Below are 18853 nucleotides of genomic sequence, written 5' to 3'. Positions count from 1 at the left end.
TTTTCCCTACTTAAGCTCTACTACAGGTTTTATTCTATTGAAGGCAAAGGAAAGAGCTGTGAATTGTATTTCATAAAAACAGTAGGCCACGCTCACCAGTGGAATGACACCTCACTACATGGCAGCCACTGATGAAATTGGTCCTCTGTCTCCTACCCAAACCTCACAGCATCTCACTTTTTGTATCCGGTGAGATAAGAAATGTTAAATGTCTTCATAAAACTTCACCGTTTTTTTTTCATTCCAACTTCATTTTATGCTATGTCAACTATGCATAATGCATTCAGCTCTCAAAATATCCCACTGTGCGTAAGTTTTTCCACAGCCCACCAGTGAAGCTTGGAGAAAAACCTTCAGAAACTGGTGAAGTCCACCAGCGCAAGGAGCTTTGTCACTGGCCATGCAGATGCCCACCTGTGCCAAACTGCACCCCTGGAGTAAGCCTGGTGAAGGATGGTTGTGGCTGCTGTAAGGTTTGTGCCAAGCAATCAGGAGAGACCTGCAATGAAGCAGACGTCTGTGATCCCCACAAAGGCCTCTACTGTGACTACTCAGAAGACAAGCCTAGGTATGAAACAGGCGTGTGTGCATGTAAGTTGCTCTTTTATGTTCTCTTCTTGAAATCCAGGAGGGTGGGACCACGCAGGTGAATGGTTTTGGAGGAAACCTCTGCTTGCTGGTGCTGCACAGCTGTGTGCTAGGCAATTTATCCCCATTCAGACTTCAACTGCTCAGTTAGAGAATCTGGGTTAGGCCTGGGACTGTCTTTAAACTTGCCTGAACATGAGTGAGTGAAATCAGGTCATTTTCCACAAGCCTGTTATTTGCAGACGTGTTGATGACCAATTTAAAGTCAGGTGGCTGTAGTTATCACTGAGCGCAAATACAAAAAAAAAAAAGATGTACAACTCAAAGCTGTGGGTACAGTAAAGGCTGATCACATTTTAATGCTCTTAAGTGGGAACCACATCCTCCTCCTGTGTCTGTAACTGCTGTTTGTCATTTGCAGATCTGATAGCTGTAGGATGTGAACTCAATGGAGTTTATTATCTTAACGGGCAGACCTTCCACCCTAGCCCACTTTATAAGTGCCTGTGTGTCAGTGGTGCAATTGGATGTACACCTGTATTCACACCAAGATTAGCAGCAAGTCCCTGCGCCAGGGTCACGGACAGAAAGAAGACTGGACAATCCACCTGTGGGCATGGACAGCACAAGCAGCTTCAATCAACAAACTACAGACTGATGTCAGGTGGGCTTGGCTACACTGGTAAACTTTTCTGCGCATGACTTGCGGCATTTAGTGTCCCTGGCTGCAGCAGCTAGGCCAGCAGCACACGGCCAATTTCTCAGTTCTTGCTGAAGGCCACTGCCAGGGTGACAGGTCTGTCCCAATTACTTCTCTTATGTCACAGATTCTTTTATCTAAACCTGATGAATATGAAAAGCAAAAAGCTTTTTGGCTTCTGTCACCAGGGAACTGGCCAAGGGTACCTTCACTTTACTGTGAGGGTGACAGAGCACTGGAACAGGCTGCCCAGAGAGGTTGCAGTCTTCATCTCTGGAGATGTTCAAAACCTGCCTGGAAGCCTTCCTGTGCAACTTGCTCTAGGTGAACCTGCTTTGGCAGAGGAGTTGGACTGGATTATCTCCTGAGGTCCCTTCCACCCCTTACCATTCCGTGATTCAACCTATCTTTCAGCAGAGGTTTACTACTCAACAGATAAAGACCAATTAGGGCTGCTGGTGGACAGTCATTTCACAACCTGGGAGCTGCCTCACTTTCTCCTGCTTTGTGGTGGTAGGGAGTCTTGGTTTTCACATACATACATGAACACGTTGCAGGCCTCTTTCAACAGAAAGCAGAAAATTACAAAAACTGCCTTAGTGGCTTTCCTGAACTCACAAGATTTCAGGTCACTGCAAGGACAATGCTCCTTCCAATTTCTTCTCTTTTCAGACTGATCAAAAGCGCACACAAACTTATCCATGGAGTTCTGCCAGGGTCAGCTGATATCCCCTTTAACCTCACTCTTACTCTGCTGCTAACACTGCAGTCCTTTTTCACTTTAAGGAAGCACCATTGCCAGAAGCCGCTATCCTGGGCTTACCCTGGCCACTGCTGCCTGCTCTTGTGCTGTCTCCTTCCCTGTGCAACTTTCCACGGTTGCACTCATCTTCGTTACAACTCATGTGGGTAACAGAAAGCTGAGCCATTTATTTGGTGGTAGCTTGAATTGTGAGGAAATTATGGCCTGAATCATCATCATGGATCAATAAAATAAAACTAGAAGGATTGCAAAGCTAATCAGAAAACCTTCATAAAAGACTGCTGAATAAATAAGCAGACACACATAAGTCAATCTGCAGATAAACAGACCCACTTACAAAATGTGAAGTTCAGCTTGGACAACTTTTAATATGTTAGCAGTTGTTATACAAGTTAGCAAAAAAAATTTGCTAACTTGTATAAAAAGCTCATCTTTACATCAAAATTCTGATACAATACCTATAACTAGTATCAAAGCCTTTTTACAGAAATAAACTTAATGCTGCATATAAACACATACTCGGTAAGGCGACTGACTTCAAATGAAGAGACAATTTCTAGAGAACATTGTTAATCTGATCAAAGAGAGAACATAACACCTTGAAAACAACGGCAGCCAAACCATCTGACCCCATGAAATATCAGTTGGGGAGCTGCATTTCAGATACCTGGAGAACAGCATTAAGCCACTTACTTTGTAGTGCTTCAGCAGATCCAAAAGCTGAAGTCCAACCTTCAATAACTCTGTCACTGACCGAAATACTGCACCTCACAGCATTGATTCAGGAATTTGAATCAACTGTGTGACATAACCTTGAGAAAAGACACTCAGCTTGCAAAGCACACTTCCTATTTGCCTTGGTTCAGGGACCCAACAGCCTGTCCCTGTGGTGAGTGCTGAAGGATGCTATTCTTCAGGTGATACAAACCCTCTGAAGAAGAGCACCTTGAAATTTTTGTTTCAAAGTGAGGTCTTCCCCCTTCCCTTCTGCAGCACAGCAGACGTATCGTGTCAGCTTGTGCATGAATGGCTCAATGGGCCAATACTTGTTTCAAAAAGTCTTTTTCCTGTTAGTGTGCATAACAAGTGCCAAGTTTCATTTCACTGCTCTTGCTTTGTTTTCTGTCTTTCCTTCACAGTTCTATTTACCTAATTTAGACACACAGGAATGTACCTAGGTCATACTTTAAAAACATACCAAGTATAAATGCCTATTTAACTTCACTTTATTTGTTGCAGATCTGTGACAGGCTTTCAATCTGCTTGCTGCAATGGAGTATTTAAATTGCTGCTTACTTTCCAGCTACTCTTGTAATTCTGCTTGTGCTCTTACCTAAATGCACAGGTTTTGGTTTTTTTTTGCAGTTTTATCATTAACATTTGCACTGCAATTTTATTTTTTCAAGTATACTCCACCTAATCCAGCCCCAATCCATCAGAAAACAGGCTTTTTGGTAATATCTAGATGTGACTGCAAAATTTTACTTATCAATACAAAATTTAAAGCCTTCACTGTATCTACAAAGAAACCAAGAGTAATGTTTGCAGCACTCCTTTTCAAGTGATGCTGGGCCTTAAACAATTTTCAGTGTCTCTTCCATTCTAGAAATTTCATAAAAATTCCACAAATAACTTTCTCCACATAACACTTCTATTGCATCACATTAAACTGGAGGATCACACAACACATGCAATTCCATAGTCCTTGCTAGGATCTGAGTATGCAGTGTCAGTAAAAACTACCAGCAGCTCAGGTGGCTTGTGTATGACTTCTTTTTATGCCTCATTTTTAGATTTACCTACAAAAGCACCTTCATGAACAGAAATCAAATGCTTATCCTTTTATTTTCAATTAATCCTTTTGGGGCTGTTCTGCTGCATAAATAATATATTGCTGTGTCTTAGCTTACAGAAGCTTACCACTAGTCTTGAAGAAAAAGTGCCTAGTACAGGCAACTCCTTGGACAGCCTGTTCCAGGACCTGTGGCGTAGGCATGTCCAGCAGAGTGACCAACGACAACAGAAAATGTGAAATGAAAAAAGAAAAGAGATTATGCATCATCCAGCCTTGTCTGGCTGATATACTGAAGACAATAAAGGTACTTTCTAATGTAAAATGACTTCCTAATAGAAAATGAAAATACTCAAAGTAATGGAAAAATGGATGTATTAGCAACAACCAATATAAAATTACTTCTTCCTTTTTTTGAGGGTTTTAAAATAACTCTTCTGTTTCCTACCTTCAATCTTCAAGTTTCAACAGTAAACTACAGATGTGTAATTTAAAAAAACCCAATATAATGTCCTGAAATATAAGTGCTGTTAGTGCTGTCCTGGTGCTCACTCAGAAAATATTTTCTGTTTGTTGACTGGTAAAGAAAAATAAGTCAGCTTGCAGAAGGAGAAATTTCCAAGATATTTCTATGTAAGCGTTGCAGTTTTTTTCTTAAATGTTCTGTTTTTAATGTGTAAAAACCTCAAGCTTTTCTTTGTTTTTATATTAAAGATTCCAAAAGGAAAAACATGTCAACCAACATTCCAGCTTCCTACAGCAGAGAAACTAGTTTTTTCTGGATGCTCAACTACTCAAAGCTACAAACTAACTTTCTGTGGGGTGTGCTTGGACAAGAGGTGCTGCATACCTAACAAGTCCAAAATGATCACTGTGCAGTTTCAGTGCCCCAATGAAGGCTTCTTTAAGTGGAAGTTGATGTGGATAACATCGTGTGTATGTCAGAAGATGTGCAGTGCTCCAGGAGATATATTTTCTGAACTCAAAATTTTATGACAAATTACACCATTGACTGTAACATCCTGAGAGCACAACAGCACATTCACACCCTGAAGAGTGAGCGTCACCCTCTACCACGGCAATGTTTATAGTGAAACTACATATGCGGATATTAAGTTTTTTAAACTGTGTCTGGAAAATGCAAGTAAGAGTGGATCTTTTTAAACCTGATTGTTTTCATATATGGAAGTACATTCTTGAGAAGGATGTATATAACACCGGTATTGTCAAAACAAGAACTTCTGGGAATTAAAAAGGCACAGCATGCCAGCTTCGTACCCCACTGTAACAAGTTGTTGCCCACAAAGACAAATACATGTAAACTCACAGATGCTCCGATTAACCTATTAGAAAAAAATATATTACCCTGTAATACTTCATCTATCATTCTTGATTCTCAAATTAACATTTTTTACTACTATGTGTCTGCAACAGTAAAACACACCAATGTGATTTCAAACAGGAAGAGTCAACTTTAAGCTCAGCAGATAATCTTTCTCTGGTGTTGTGAATATAAACAATACACTTGTAAAGGAACAAATAAGACAGCATCTGCAGATAACACATGCAACATTTCAAGGAAATTATTTTTAGAAATGTTTTCTTAAAAAAAAATCTCTCAACAATTGTTGTCACTATGTTTTATTGAATACTTCTGGACTTATACACTGAAAATTGTGCTTGTTTATACACCCACTCCAACTCTGCTAGAAAGACTTCAGGCTTTAAGAAATCATTGTATTGATCCATTGCAATATCTAACAGCTCACTAGTCTTGCTGTTCTACCACAGTCAAGGCTGGCAAACAACTGGAAATAGCTGTACGTTCTATTTTGTAAAAGTTTTTACTGTAATATAAAAATCTACTTACCCTGGTAATTATAAATATTAAAATATCTACTTTACTTACATTCTTTTAAGCATATAAACTTTGTTCTCCAAACAGTCATTAAAACTTCATTATAAGTGCATGGTTTGCTCAGAGGTATATTGTATTATCTCATTATCAAGTGCAACTCAGCATTCATGAATATGAATCACTAAAATATATTAATTAATACTCCAAGTATAATACTTGAAACAATGTATTTTGTTGAATTTTCTGATATTGCTAATTTTCATTGGCAATTGTTTCATTCCATCAACTCGGAATGCTCTCATACAGCCAAGTACAACATGGGAGCAAAAATATTAAAGCTACGGAAACAGCTTAGAGCATTCTGAAATGACTACTATCCTGCAAAGTGTAAGAAACCAGTTTCATGAGAGGCTTCTTTCATCTTTGAAAAGACTATGTGGACTTCCTTTTGTTAAAAAAGAAATCTAGCAACAGCAATCTTTCTTTGAAGCAAGGCCTGCCTTTAGTTTACCATAAGCTCAAAGTCTGAGATAAGAACTAATTTTTTTGGCTGCTACAACCTCTGTTTCTTCTCTTTACGGCATATGGTACGCCAATTTACTCTACAGTTAGAAAGACAGGAATTACTGATATCCAACATAATTAGATGCCTTCAAATCCTTCTTACAGGCTGTGCCTCTCACTTAGTATGATACCTTTCAGAGCGCTGAGGAAGCCATTGTCCCCGTCTCACCTTGGAACGACAACAGCTAGGCACATTGCAACTCACTCTGGTTAACTGAAGTGGTTGGCTGCTTAGGGGATTTTTTTTTTCCTTTTAAAATCAGTTCTTCCTGCTTTACACAGCTATCTTCAGTCTTGATGGATCTGTTCTAGGCCCACCTTTTGTGGCATCCAGTTCATTGTACTCTTCTATTAGGTCAGACAAAGATGATATGGCTTCAGAAAAACAACTTTGCTCCATCCCATCTATATGCAGATAATGGTGAAGGTGAGCCTGTAAGAATACAAAGAATTCAGTATTACCCTTTTTCTTGGAACCCAATTCCTTTGGCTCAATAAGTATCATTTAGCCTGCAGTGACGAGCGGAGTGCAAGCACTGTAGAAAGTAGATTTAAAGACTTATATCATGACATCCCTTGTTTAAATACTTGTTCAATTTAGTACAATCCCCTACAGAATCAGTCAATATTACTGATTTCTTACACATCCATCTTTTCATATTCTGTCTTCTTGGGTACATCTGACCAAACTGGGTATTGGGTTTACATGGCAAGGTTCTGGTAGCAGAGATGAGTGCGGGGCTGCAGGGGTGGCTTTTGTGAGAAGATACCAGGAACTGCCTCCATGTTGGACAAAGCCAATGCCAGCTGGCTCCAAGATGGACTTGCTGCTGTCCAAAGCTGAGCCCATCAGGGATGCTGGGAGTGCCTCTGTGATAACTTATTTAAGAAGGGGTAAAAAAAATGGTGTGTAGCAGCTGTGAAAGAGATGAGTGAGAAAAGTGCGAGCAAAACAGCCCTGTAAAGGTCAGTGAAGCAGGAGAAGGAGGTGTTCCAGGTGCTGGACCAGATTCCCCTGCAGCCTGTGGTGAAGGCCTTGGTGGATAAGGTTGCCCGCCTGCAGCCCACAGAAGGCCACAGTGGAGCAGATGTCCACACTGCAGCCCATGGAAGACCCCATGCTGCAGCGGGTGGATGTGCATCAATGAATCTGTGGCCCACAGAGAATCCATGCAGTAGGAGGCTCTTGGCAGGAACTGCTGCCTGTGGAGAGAAGCCCACACTGGAGCAGGTTTTCTGGCAGGACCTGTGATCCCATGGGTGACTCATGCTGGAACAGTCTCTTCTTGAAGGACTGCAGCCTGTGGGAAGGACCCATGTTGGAGCAGTTCATGAAAGACTGTACCCTGTGGGAGAGACCCCATGCTGGAGCAGGGGAAAAGCATAAGGAGGAAGGGGTGGCAGAGATGAAGTGTTGTAGACTGATCACAACCCCCATTCTCCATCCCCCTGTGCTGCTTGGGGCAGGGAGGAGGTCTTTTTAGTTTTGGTTTTATTTCTTACTATCCTATTCTGTTATTAATTGGCAATAAATTAAATTAATATTTCCCAAGTCAAGCCTGTTTTGTCCATTATGGTAATCAGTGAGTGATCTCCCTGTCCTTATCTTGACCCATGAGCTTTTCATCCCATTTTCTACCCCTGTCCTGCTCAGGAGGGGGAGAGAACAGCTTGGTGGGCAGCTGGCAGCCAATACAAACTGGTAGGCAGATCTGACAGATATTGCCTCATGGCTGAGGAAAGTCAGTATATTGTCTGGTAGGTACAGGTTAATAAGGGGTGTACCCTTTTTACAAAGCTGCTGTTGGAATGATTCCTTGATAGGCAACACAGATAAAAATCTTGGGCTGTTACTTTTAAGCAGTCCCTTTGTGATGCTAAGGCGTGTTTCCCAATAATACAAGATGTCAATGATCAGTGGCTACGGATGTTATAATGATGACAGAGTTGTACCTTTTTCTTGTAGAGCTTCATAAATCTGTTTTTAAGTTCAATAAAAGTTGGTTTCACACAGGTGTTGTTTGCTAAAGCCAGAAGTGAATGGGAATGGCCCACAGGAGGTACTGAACACAAACCAGTCTTCCAGCCCTCTTGATTCCAGGAGACAAAGTGCAGGGAAGGTTTCAACCTGCGATACAAAAATTTACGGTTACCTCGGCAAAACAAAGAACACAAAGAATAAAGCTCCTTAGTTAACAAACAGTCTGAAAAGGTTAACATTGAAGCTTTCAGGACTAAGACAGATAGTTATAACTAGCATTTTAAATAAGACATTTCAGACTTCAGACTAAAATACTGTATTTTGAATTAAAACTGCGAACACTGATTTTGTTTAATTTAATGTATCAGGGTTTGAAAAGTAAAGTTACACACATCTATTTCTGTAAAAGCAAGCACTCAGAGATTCAGGAGAGAAGCAGATCAATACTGTGCAGGGACAATCAGTATACCTATAGTTTGGAAGTAAAATGCTTGTGCTTCTCAGAAGTTTTCCCCACATGTCCCTGTCTGCCTGTAAAATCCATCCCATATGTGAAGCTTGCCCATCTTTCCTGTTACAACTATATAGATCAACAGTGTAAAAGGTAGAAAACAGTGTTAACAATACAGAATCATTAAAATAAGGATGATTCCCTATCTACACAATAGTAACCGTGAAAGAGAGCAGGCTTCCATTCAGAAAAAACAAACTTCTACCAAAGAACCTATTCCCCAGGAGATCTTTGGAAGGTTGGGCTTTGCTTTCTTTTGCATTTTTGAGAATGAGAGGAGCAGCACAGGGACATCTAGTCAGCTCCCTTTATTTGGAAATCCAAGTATCCTGTGACTTACTCTAACTTAAGTAAATTATTTTTTTTCCCTCCTGAAATTAAGATAAATATTTCTGAGCAAACTGATTTGGTATTGAAATTCTTCAGATGAAAAGTGAGAGTGCCCTGAACAACTGACAAAAGTTTCAACAACAAATACCATGACTACTTGGTGTAGAGTACAAACCTTTCAATATTTCTGCGAAGGTCTGAAACCTGTACATTTCCTCGAACAAGAAGTGCACAGGCAAGGTACAGACTATGCTTTGGATCTGCTTGAATTAGTTGATGATCTCTACTAAAAGCATCTGAAAACATCTGATCCAACCTAGGTGGAAAGAAAACAGTTATCTACTCTTACTAAAGCAGGCTACGAAAGTTCAGAATGCCCACCTTCAGGGTTTAAAGGTCCATAAAATTCTGAAGACAAAGGTACATTTAACCTGGGACCAAGAATGACAGGAGAAAAGATTCAAAACTTTTTATGTACGTATGTTTGCATTAGAAGTTTTTAAAAACAGACCAGATCCATTTTTCCTTCTCTTCTACCTTCATGTTACAAACCACTGTTGAGTCTGAAGTCGGACAACTGTACAGACTAAGAGACCTTTATTAAGGAAATTTTAGAGTATTAAAACATGTAAAAGGAATTAAATATTTGAGGTTCTGGTCATAAGACAATTTGAGCAGACTCAAAATATTGCTGCTTGTGAAAGATTTGACAAGGGATACCAAAGTGCTGCTGACCCTTACAGAACTGATCATCTGTCTGTCACACTTTACTATTTAAACAGATCAATGAATCATATAGCTGTATTAATTCTGATTAATGATATAAGACAGACTATACTTATTAGGATTTTATCATGTATGCCTGCTTTAAAAGATGACACAGTAGACCATATTCTTCCTCTCTTCACCTCCTTAAGCAAGTTCCACTGTACTGTGGGATATCAAAGATGGTGTCATGAGGTCTCTATGGACCCATAACATCTAAGCTATTCTATTTGTTCTAAACTCTCTGCATCTATCATATCTACTTTTTTTTTTTTAAATCACTTTTGCCACAATCTGCTTATTAAAAAATAACTAAATAAACGAGACAAAAATACTACCATTCCCACCTAATTCTGAAACACGACTGACTGAGCATCTCCCTGCAGTCTGCTGCCTTCCCTCCAGCACTGTATTGTCTCCTCAGGGAATGGTTTCAAGAGATCCAACTGATTGTCACAACTTGCTATTGCAGAAAAGGGGTGGTCTTGTCCTCTTCTCTGCTTTGCATACTTCCATGACTTACCTTTAGATGACTCTATTGACCTTTTGCTGACTGAACTTACCAAAACCAGTGAAATCTATTTCAACTGCCACATTATTTTTCTGCCATGTCAATGGGATAAATCATCTCACAAAATTTGACAAGCATCAGGTTATTGCTACAACAAGCTGTTAAATATAGACTCACTGCATCTCCAGACTGAAGGTGCCATTACTTCCCAAGGAGTCTAATTTAATTGCATGTTTGTCTTTACAGTATTTTGTGAGTCAACTGCAAACTATTACTGAAAAGAACTTGTGGAGTGGGTTCTATTTATCATTTAAGTAATACATTTTTCCAATAGAAACATTTCTCAGCAGATATAACAAAAATATGTTTCAAGTTTACTTGTTCAACTAGTACACAGAAAAGGGACAAAGTATGTTCTCAAAATTAGCATGACAAATTTGAAAGTGTGGCAGACTTACAACTTTTAGAAATTCTACCTTTAGTTTTGCTATGGAATGGAATTTTTAAAGTGAAAACTACAGAAGAATCAGAAATAAAGCTTCAAATGTAAAGTTTCCATAATATTTTTTTTCTCACCTTCTAGAAGGTACATTAACATCAGCCAATGTATATAGAGGAGTCAAGCTTGAAACCAAGTAATGAAGTCGAGGAAATGGAACCAAATTCATGCTGATTTCATTAAGATCCATGTTAAGGGAACCTTCAAACCTAGCAGAGCTGAAAAATTAATAAGCTGTTATAAAATTGTTACAAATTAAGTAAACTATTTTAAGGTAAACATTCATTGTATCTATTTTCCAATTGTTCCCCACAATAATGAAACAGTAAAGCAACACAGTGGTCAAGAAACTATTCATGTATAATTACTAAGCTTTCACATTTGGCAGTAACAGTGCTATATCTTATTTCCTTACACTTCTCATTATAGAGTAATTAATCATCAAGAATGAGATTTTAGGCTTACCCACTGTAGTCCTTAGCACTGTTTTCCAGTAAGGGAACATAGCTGCTGAATACCAGTTTTAACAAACAGGCAATCACAAAACAATAAAACATGCATGATTCAGCATTCCTGACAAACAGTTTAAAAGAAAAGCAGGCCAAGGCTCCAGAAGTGTATTTCACCAGGAGTTTCTTGCAGCAATAGACAGTTCAGGAGCAAAAGTGGTCTGATGGTATTTATAAAATACAACTGGCCTAGAAAGGCAAGTCTCCCTGGGCATTAATGGAAGACAATATCCTTCTGCCTATAAACCGTTTCTTCAGTTCTAAGACTCTCATGGCTAGAGCAACACCACTGCAATCCGGATACTTACAAATACTTTAACATTTAGTAACAAATTCTTAAAAATTCTCCCATCAACTGGAAAACAATTATTATTTGAGTATGAATATGCAGACCTGCATATTTGCAGCACACACCGCCTCTACCAATACTACTTTTACAGATGAATAACCTGTAACTTTACCTTGTCAGGTTCAGCAACAAGTTGGCTACAATATTATTCATTGCATCAAACGGCTTCTCTTGTACAGTTTTTGCACTGCTTGCACTCGATGTTACCAAGCTGTTCTGCTTCACAGTTGATCCCAGCTTCCCAGAATTGATCATCTGATGAATTTTATTAACTATATCAAATAGAGACTTTGAGAGGGGGAAAAAAGCGTACAAGAAGTCTTGAGCACAGAGCTTTTAAATTCAATACCTCTGTTTTTAATTTCAATTAATCTTAAAGAAAAAGCTAAGACATGGTACTATTAGTTCAGAGATTATACTTTTGATACATGTAAGTTCAACATTTAACCAATCCCAATTGACTGAAGTGTTTCTAAAAGTCTGTTCCTTAGATGTCACGAACATGTACACAGCTTGACTCAAAAGTTTGAATTGTATTCAACTGTTCAAAACTGTCACCTTCTAAAATTACATTTTAAACTCTTCTAATTCCTGTGAAAGCACAAAGTATATTTTCTAAATATATTCCATTTTCTCTGGCTTGTTTCATAAGCAAACAGCAAGACAGTCAAAGTTAGATTTAAATTAGTCTAGCTGTTTGTGTGGTCAGTTGTGCCCATGATGCCCATACCATTAATCAGTAAAGTCTGTGGGAATTTGGAGTGGTTAGTCATTTCCCTCACAGGACTCTACTAATACTATGCATAAATTGATTGCTAAAACAATATAAGACTCTCAGACTCAGTAAATAGAAGCTTTTCACTGTTCACCTTGAAACAGACAAAAAAATTTCACTCTATACTACTTTGAAGGGGCAGAGCAACCTCTTAACGATACCCATATTAATTAATTTCAAAAGCCTGCAAGTGACTTAGGACTTCAATTATTACTTTAAAAAATAACACTACGCTTTTTAAGACTTGGTACTCAAATCAATACACAGAAGGAAGAAACACTTCCTATGTGCAGTCTAACAAAAAAGAAATTGACAGAAACAGAATGTTATTTCTTACTTCATTCTCTATTGGTAGCACACAGTCTGCATGTTCATTAAGCTCCTTCATAGCCAGAACACTGTTATATGGAGAAGTAATAACATCATTTTCACCAGAGGGATAAACTGCAGTAACAAATCTATATACTTCTGGGAATTCATCCTCAAGCAAATTTAATACAAAAGTTCCAAGACCAGATCCTGTCCCTAATTATGAATGAAGAGAGAATGAGAGAAGACAAAAGGTTCCCCATGTCATCTTAGGCTTTAAGTTGAAACATATTAGAAACATTATTTCTTATTAGAAACATACAACTTTTCAATTATATATATTAATGAACATTTTCTGAAGCATTTGGCTGACACTGAAGGCTACTCAGATGTAAATTAAGGCAGGGAGGTTTTTTCCCAGACAGCAAAATAATTAAGTGATAAAAGTATTTCCCATAGTATACCAGACAGGATGAAGTATACGATTTCAAAAATTTCTGCAAATCAAAAGGCCAACATTTCTCTGACCTAGTATTTTTATTTCTTATTTTAAAATCTTTAATTTGAATTTTGAAATAAAACATTTATTTTAAAACACTGAACTGCCCAAACAATTATTTATCTTCCCTTTGATGTTTCTTTATAAAGTTTTCCTATTCTTCAATGAAAACAGAACAACCCTTTTTCCCCAGCAAACACGCTTTTTTCCTACTAGCACTAAGCACACAGCACTGAGTTCAAATCAAAGAACTGAACTGTGTTTTTTCTGTCTTGGACAGCTAACGTTCTCAGCAGCAGACAATTGCACCTATGAGCAAGACAGCAATTTTCTGCAATAACAGAAACAACGTAGGCAAGGTCTCTCAAATTAAGCAAATGGCCACAAAAACAGCCCTTGACAAAACTCTTGCTTCAATACCAAGAGTTATTTTCTGTGTCTTTTTCCATATCAGAACCATAACACGCTCTCCCCATGTTTCTGGGGGAGGAAGGCTTAGTGGCAACGCAGTAATGACAAAATTGTCACTGCAAGAGATTCGCCCTTCTAATTTACTAACAAAGTAGCTAACCTGGATTAAAGAGAATTACGTGGGAGGAACACAGAAAAAGAGAACTTTTTCTGAAGTCAAGCAACATTAGAAGTTTCCTTCAAAGCCTTTCAGAAAACTCTTTTCTCACGATTAAAAATAATTTGATTACAACAATGATGTTGGTGTCCTGAGGCCACTCTCCCTTCTTATCAGCAATACCTGTGTTTCCCTGTATTTGGTACCTGTCTTGATCCACCCACTGCCTTGTATTTAAAATTTTAGTCATATTTTTGTTCTGGGTAGCACTTAGTTCACAATTAGGGCTCCTCAGTGCTCTAACAAAACAATTAATAAATAATTACAGGTCCACCTAATTGGACTGTGTTAAACTTCTTATTCTGCATTCTGAATGATGTAGATTATTACACTGATCATCTTTTCAAGATCCAGGTTTTCCTTCTCATCTGTGGCTGGTGCAATCATACTAACCAGAAAAAAAATTACTTACCACCTCCCATAGAATGAATTACAAAAAAACACTGTAGACAGTCACAATGTTCAGCAGTTTTCCTCAGCTTTTCAACAATGTTTTCCCGGTACTGACAGCCATATAGCTTATGACCTACAGCCCTGAGGAGATGAAAAGTACTTTAACAGAAAAAAATCCAACAATAAATCAGTCTTTCATTTTTTAATTTTAACTCCTCCTACTTGACATTTTAAAGTTCAGAGCTGGGTGCAACACCTAATTTGTGAGCACTGCCAAGCTGTGACTACATCATGGGAGTCAGGATATGGTTTTAATTTTGAGGATGCGAGTAGCCCTACGTTCACAGCTTTGGAGTGTGCACTGTTATTTTTGTACCAATAAGGAAATAAACTCCCACAATGGATGATCAAATTCTAATTATGAAACCAAAGTCATACACTCCTTAATAAGGATGTCCCTATGTAACACAGGTACTGATCTTTGAGTACTATGCGAGGCAGCTGCTACCAGTAATTAAAAAACCCCAAACAGCTAATTTTCAACACACTTGCCTGCTAGATGGTGAAGTTACAGGATGCTTTATCCCTGTATTGCACTGTCTTTCAGTACATCTGCTGACGATTTGCTTTCCGGTTTGTAGTGCACTGAGCATTAGAGGCACATTAAGGTCTCGGTGACAATTTGGAATTCCCTATGTAAATCAATCTTTTTCTGAATTTCTCTTTTAGGTAATATAGTTTATATGTACAAAGCCAGACACTGTGGTGCTTAGAAATCAGAAGTGCATTTGTTCATATATCTCACTTCCACACTAGCTGCACAGTCTCAAACTGGATTATGGCTTCAACTGAGCTATGGAAGCAGCTGAATACCAAAGAAAAAAATAAAAAGCATGTTATTTTGAAAAAGAAAATCAAAAAAGAGGAAGAAAAAAATAGTCAAAATGATGTATCTATATCAGCAGAATTACCCTTTTGCAAAGGCTTTTCAAAGCCCTCCTCCAGGCAATAGTGACTCCAAAGTTTACTGGTAATATGCTGCAGCTCCCCAGGTGCAGTAGAATGAACCAGAAAGCTACTGTTATAATTTCCCTTTTCAAATGCCATCTAATCAGTTGCTAAGAAACGCTTTCTGAAGAGGTTCTCACCAGTTGTTTCCTGAACCAGAAACATCTGTGATAAGCTGCTTGCTATCAAACACATCCCTCAATGGTCCCTGCAGAATTTCATTTACCACACCCTCCTCCATGTCAATCAACAGTGCCTTAGAGAAAGGAAAGAATTAAAATTCAGTTAGTAAGCAAACCACTCTTCAAAATAATCACACATAGAAATATAGTATTATTTACAATATAAAAGGTATATTGTTTCTACTGTGTTCCAGAGAACCTTTTTTTTTTTTTTTTTTTTTTTTAGTTGTTAACTAGGAGACCAACTGGATCCACCTTGGCTGATTAATGTAATTTTGTTAAAATTTTATAATATTTCGCCCCAATACTTAGGAGTGAAGAAAATAAAGCATTTTTATGTTTCAAGTTTCTTACTTCTCAATCACTTAAAGCGGCTCAAAGAAACCAACTCCTTAGAAAATTCAAATAAAAACTTGGTTGGTAATATCTGCAATAATTTTATTAGAATTATAACTTAAATTACTCAACAAGACTGGAAGGAAACTGCATTATTCTACTGAATCATAAAAATTACTGTTAGAAATTTTACTACTCAAAATAGTATTTAAAACCATATGCAATTATAAGGACCTTATGAAAATTCCTACACAGTTGGAAATATGCAATGTAAGATGAATGACCTTTACAGATTGCCTTACTCGTGCTTTTAAGGAGCAGATTTTTCCTTTGTAAATATCAGGACCATCACCACCACTTCTGAAAAAAAAAAAAAAATCCAAGCTCAGAATCGTAACAGAAAAAAAGGCAATATATTAGAATAATATTCCCTCCTTAATCTTTCCTTTTCAGAGGACTGTTAGAATGTGAACAAACGGGAACACCCTGAACATGCTGCTAAGAAAGACCTAATAATTCCCTAAAGTAATGCAATTACAGGACACAATCTCAATCATAAACACCCTACACAACACTTCTGGAAGGTGAAAAGATAAGCATTGAAGTTTCTTCTGAGATATAGTCTCTGCTCTGGGGTAATTCTATAAGCATTTCCAAAACTTGAAAGGATTATCTTTTACCTAGCATAGCATGTGCTATGTCTGCATCGTATAACGGAACACAGTGCACCAAACAGCACCACTGGCTTTTCAACGGGGGACGTACAGCACCGTGCTGCTGCTCAAGGTGTGGAAGCTGTATAACTGCACTAGCACAGCATTGTGCTTGACTTATTTTGCCATTAAGATTTACCAGTTCAGAAATCATGCTGGGCTGACATAGATTAATTTTCCTTTTTTCCAGGATTGGTTGTACTGAGCCAGCCTAGGGGACTAGGTATTATGTACAATCACATTTTTTTCCCCCCCGCAATGAATGCTGGTGCTTCTGCACTCAGAGGATGAGATACTCTGGTCTGGCCAAACTATATTGAACATAGACAAAAAACAGGGATATTCGAAGTTTGTCACTTTTATGACAGAGTTTTACACTTGCAATGACCGGGGAGGTAAAGTAGTTATTTCTGATAAAATTAAAACAAACCCCACAACAATAAGAAAAGGCCAAGATCTCATAGCTAGAGCAACAGAGTTCAAAATGATTCTCCCTAACTAAATTATGGTTCAAGGCTACAGTTAAAAGTGGGAATTGTTTCAGTGGGAAAATGAACAGCTCCTGGAAAAGACGAGATTTGAATAATCATTCTTCTGTTTCACAGGTGAGAGAATCTTCCTTGAAATTTCTACAGTATTCAGTGAGAGAAGTCATTTCTCTTTACAGAGAGAAAAGAGGTGTTTCTATTGCAGCCAACCTGTCCATTATAAATTTGGTGGTTTCATCTGGCACATACAGGAACACAGACATTGTTTACAACCAAATTTTCTTGGTTAAAAAAACCAAAAATGATATTGTCAGAAATGCCCAAAAGGACTGAGAATTATGAAATCCAATGCATGTTCTTTCAAAGAGATAAAATTTGAGACAAAGCAATTAGTATTTCAATACCATTTTAGTTAAAATGGCATGCTGTACTGCAGCCTTGCCACGTGACAGAAGGAAATGGAAGCTGGACAAACTTTGAAAAGACAAAAAATCATAGCCACCACACTTTGTGTAACAGTGTAACATAAATGAGTCAGACAAGAGGGATTTTAAAACTGACACAACCTTTTCTGCCTACCTTGTATGTGGTTCCTCTTACAGCTCTTCAATAAATGCTGCTAAGTTGGTATTCAGAGGGTTTGGCAGCTTGATCATGATTCACAACAGCAAAATCTATCAGATCCTGACTGTCCATTTTTGGGACAGAAGGAAAGGAAAACAAACCCAAACACTTTCAACACCTTTAACTACTGAAGTAAGTACAGTTAAAACGAAAATGTAAAGATAGTGTTTTGGGGATAGTACAAAAAAAAAAATTTCTAGCACTAACTAAATATTACCTGAAAAAGAGAAAACTCAGGTTAAGAGGAGATACTAGAATTACTGATCTACTGTGTTAAACTAATGAGCTGCTTGATAAGAAGGCTTACCTTGTATCTATGTTCCTAAAGAAACTGCTTAATGCTTCATCATAAATTCCTTTCTAAAAATAAACAACATGACATAAGATGTAATGTCAGAAATTCTCAGTGCTTTTTCATAGAACAATTTAAGTTGAAAGGGACCTCTGAAGGTCACCAATCAAACCTCCCCACTCAATAGAGAGTGAACATCTATGTTGAATCTGAGTAGCTCTAATCAGCACTAAAAAGAACTTTTAATCAAAGCATCAGCTTGATACTAAAAACTGACAGGAAGATGTAACTAGGAAATTAACTTTCCAGCACAGGATTAAACAATTAGTCTTAATTGATTTCTAAATCGTTATGATTTTACTGAAGATCTCAATGCAATTATTAAAGTGAACAGCTGCTGTTTAGCTGACTTAGTTCATTACTGATACAATGCTCAGTTCTACCTGTTCCCATGATACTAATGCCCATGAAGGTCTGTGGAACGGAAAGCACATCACACTGTATCACTGATTCCTGAACTCCCTGCTGATGGGTGGCGTGGAAATTACTTACCCCACCATAAAGCTAAAGAGACCTGAAGAGTTTTAATACTTTAACATTATTATTTTACAGACTGTTTACACTACTCCTAATGACCTGATGAAGCAGAATTTGGAAGTCACTACAACCTTAAAACCAAGAGACTCTCCATATATATATGAACTTCATCCATTGCCTTTTTACAGCTGTTTCAGCAGAAGGAATTGAGGACTGCTCATCGTTATCTGTTAACATACAGTGCTTATCAGGAAACAGTATCTTTACAGTCACGGTAAGAAGGGTGCATTTTTGTTCAGGGTACTCGGCATGCCCTCTTTCATGGCTCTTTTGGTGAGCACAACTGTAC

The 18853-nt window shown here is 38.1% G+C and overlaps 2 protein-coding genes across 2 annotated transcripts; one reads left to right on the top strand and one right to left on the bottom strand.

Annotated features, from left to right (window-relative positions):
* Window positions 1-325: 325 nt before the first annotated feature.
* CCN6 (cellular communication network factor 6) lies at window positions 326-4839 on the top strand (the record flags this gene model as incomplete). The annotated part of the gene is made up of 4 exons (XM_010167057.2): window positions 326-591; window positions 1010-1252; window positions 3957-4150; window positions 4558-4839. Coding segments are annotated over 4 exons (985 nt in total), but the record flags the coding sequence as incomplete, so codon positions are not given.
* Window positions 4840-6339: 1500 nt separating this feature from the next.
* TUBE1 (tubulin epsilon 1) lies at window positions 6340-18035 on the bottom strand (the record flags this gene model as incomplete). Its single annotated transcript, XM_010167055.1, has 10 exons — window positions 6340-6698; window positions 8219-8393; window positions 9263-9403; window positions 10940-11080; window positions 11833-12008; window positions 12833-13020; window positions 14344-14465; window positions 15473-15588; window positions 16153-16210; window positions 17983-18035. Coding segments are annotated over 10 exons (1329 nt in total), but the record flags the coding sequence as incomplete, so codon positions are not given.
* Window positions 18036-18853: the final 818 nt, after the last annotated feature.

This window comes from Antrostomus carolinensis, unplaced genomic scaffold (genome assembly GCF_000700745.2).
Source record: "Antrostomus carolinensis isolate BGI_N321 unplaced genomic scaffold, ASM70074v2 scaffold2614, whole genome shotgun sequence".
Taxonomy (NCBI): Eukaryota; Metazoa; Chordata; class Aves; order Caprimulgiformes; family Caprimulgidae; genus Antrostomus; species Antrostomus carolinensis.
Note: the sequence above shows the minus strand (reverse complement) of the source record. Positions and strands in the feature narration are given on the sequence as shown.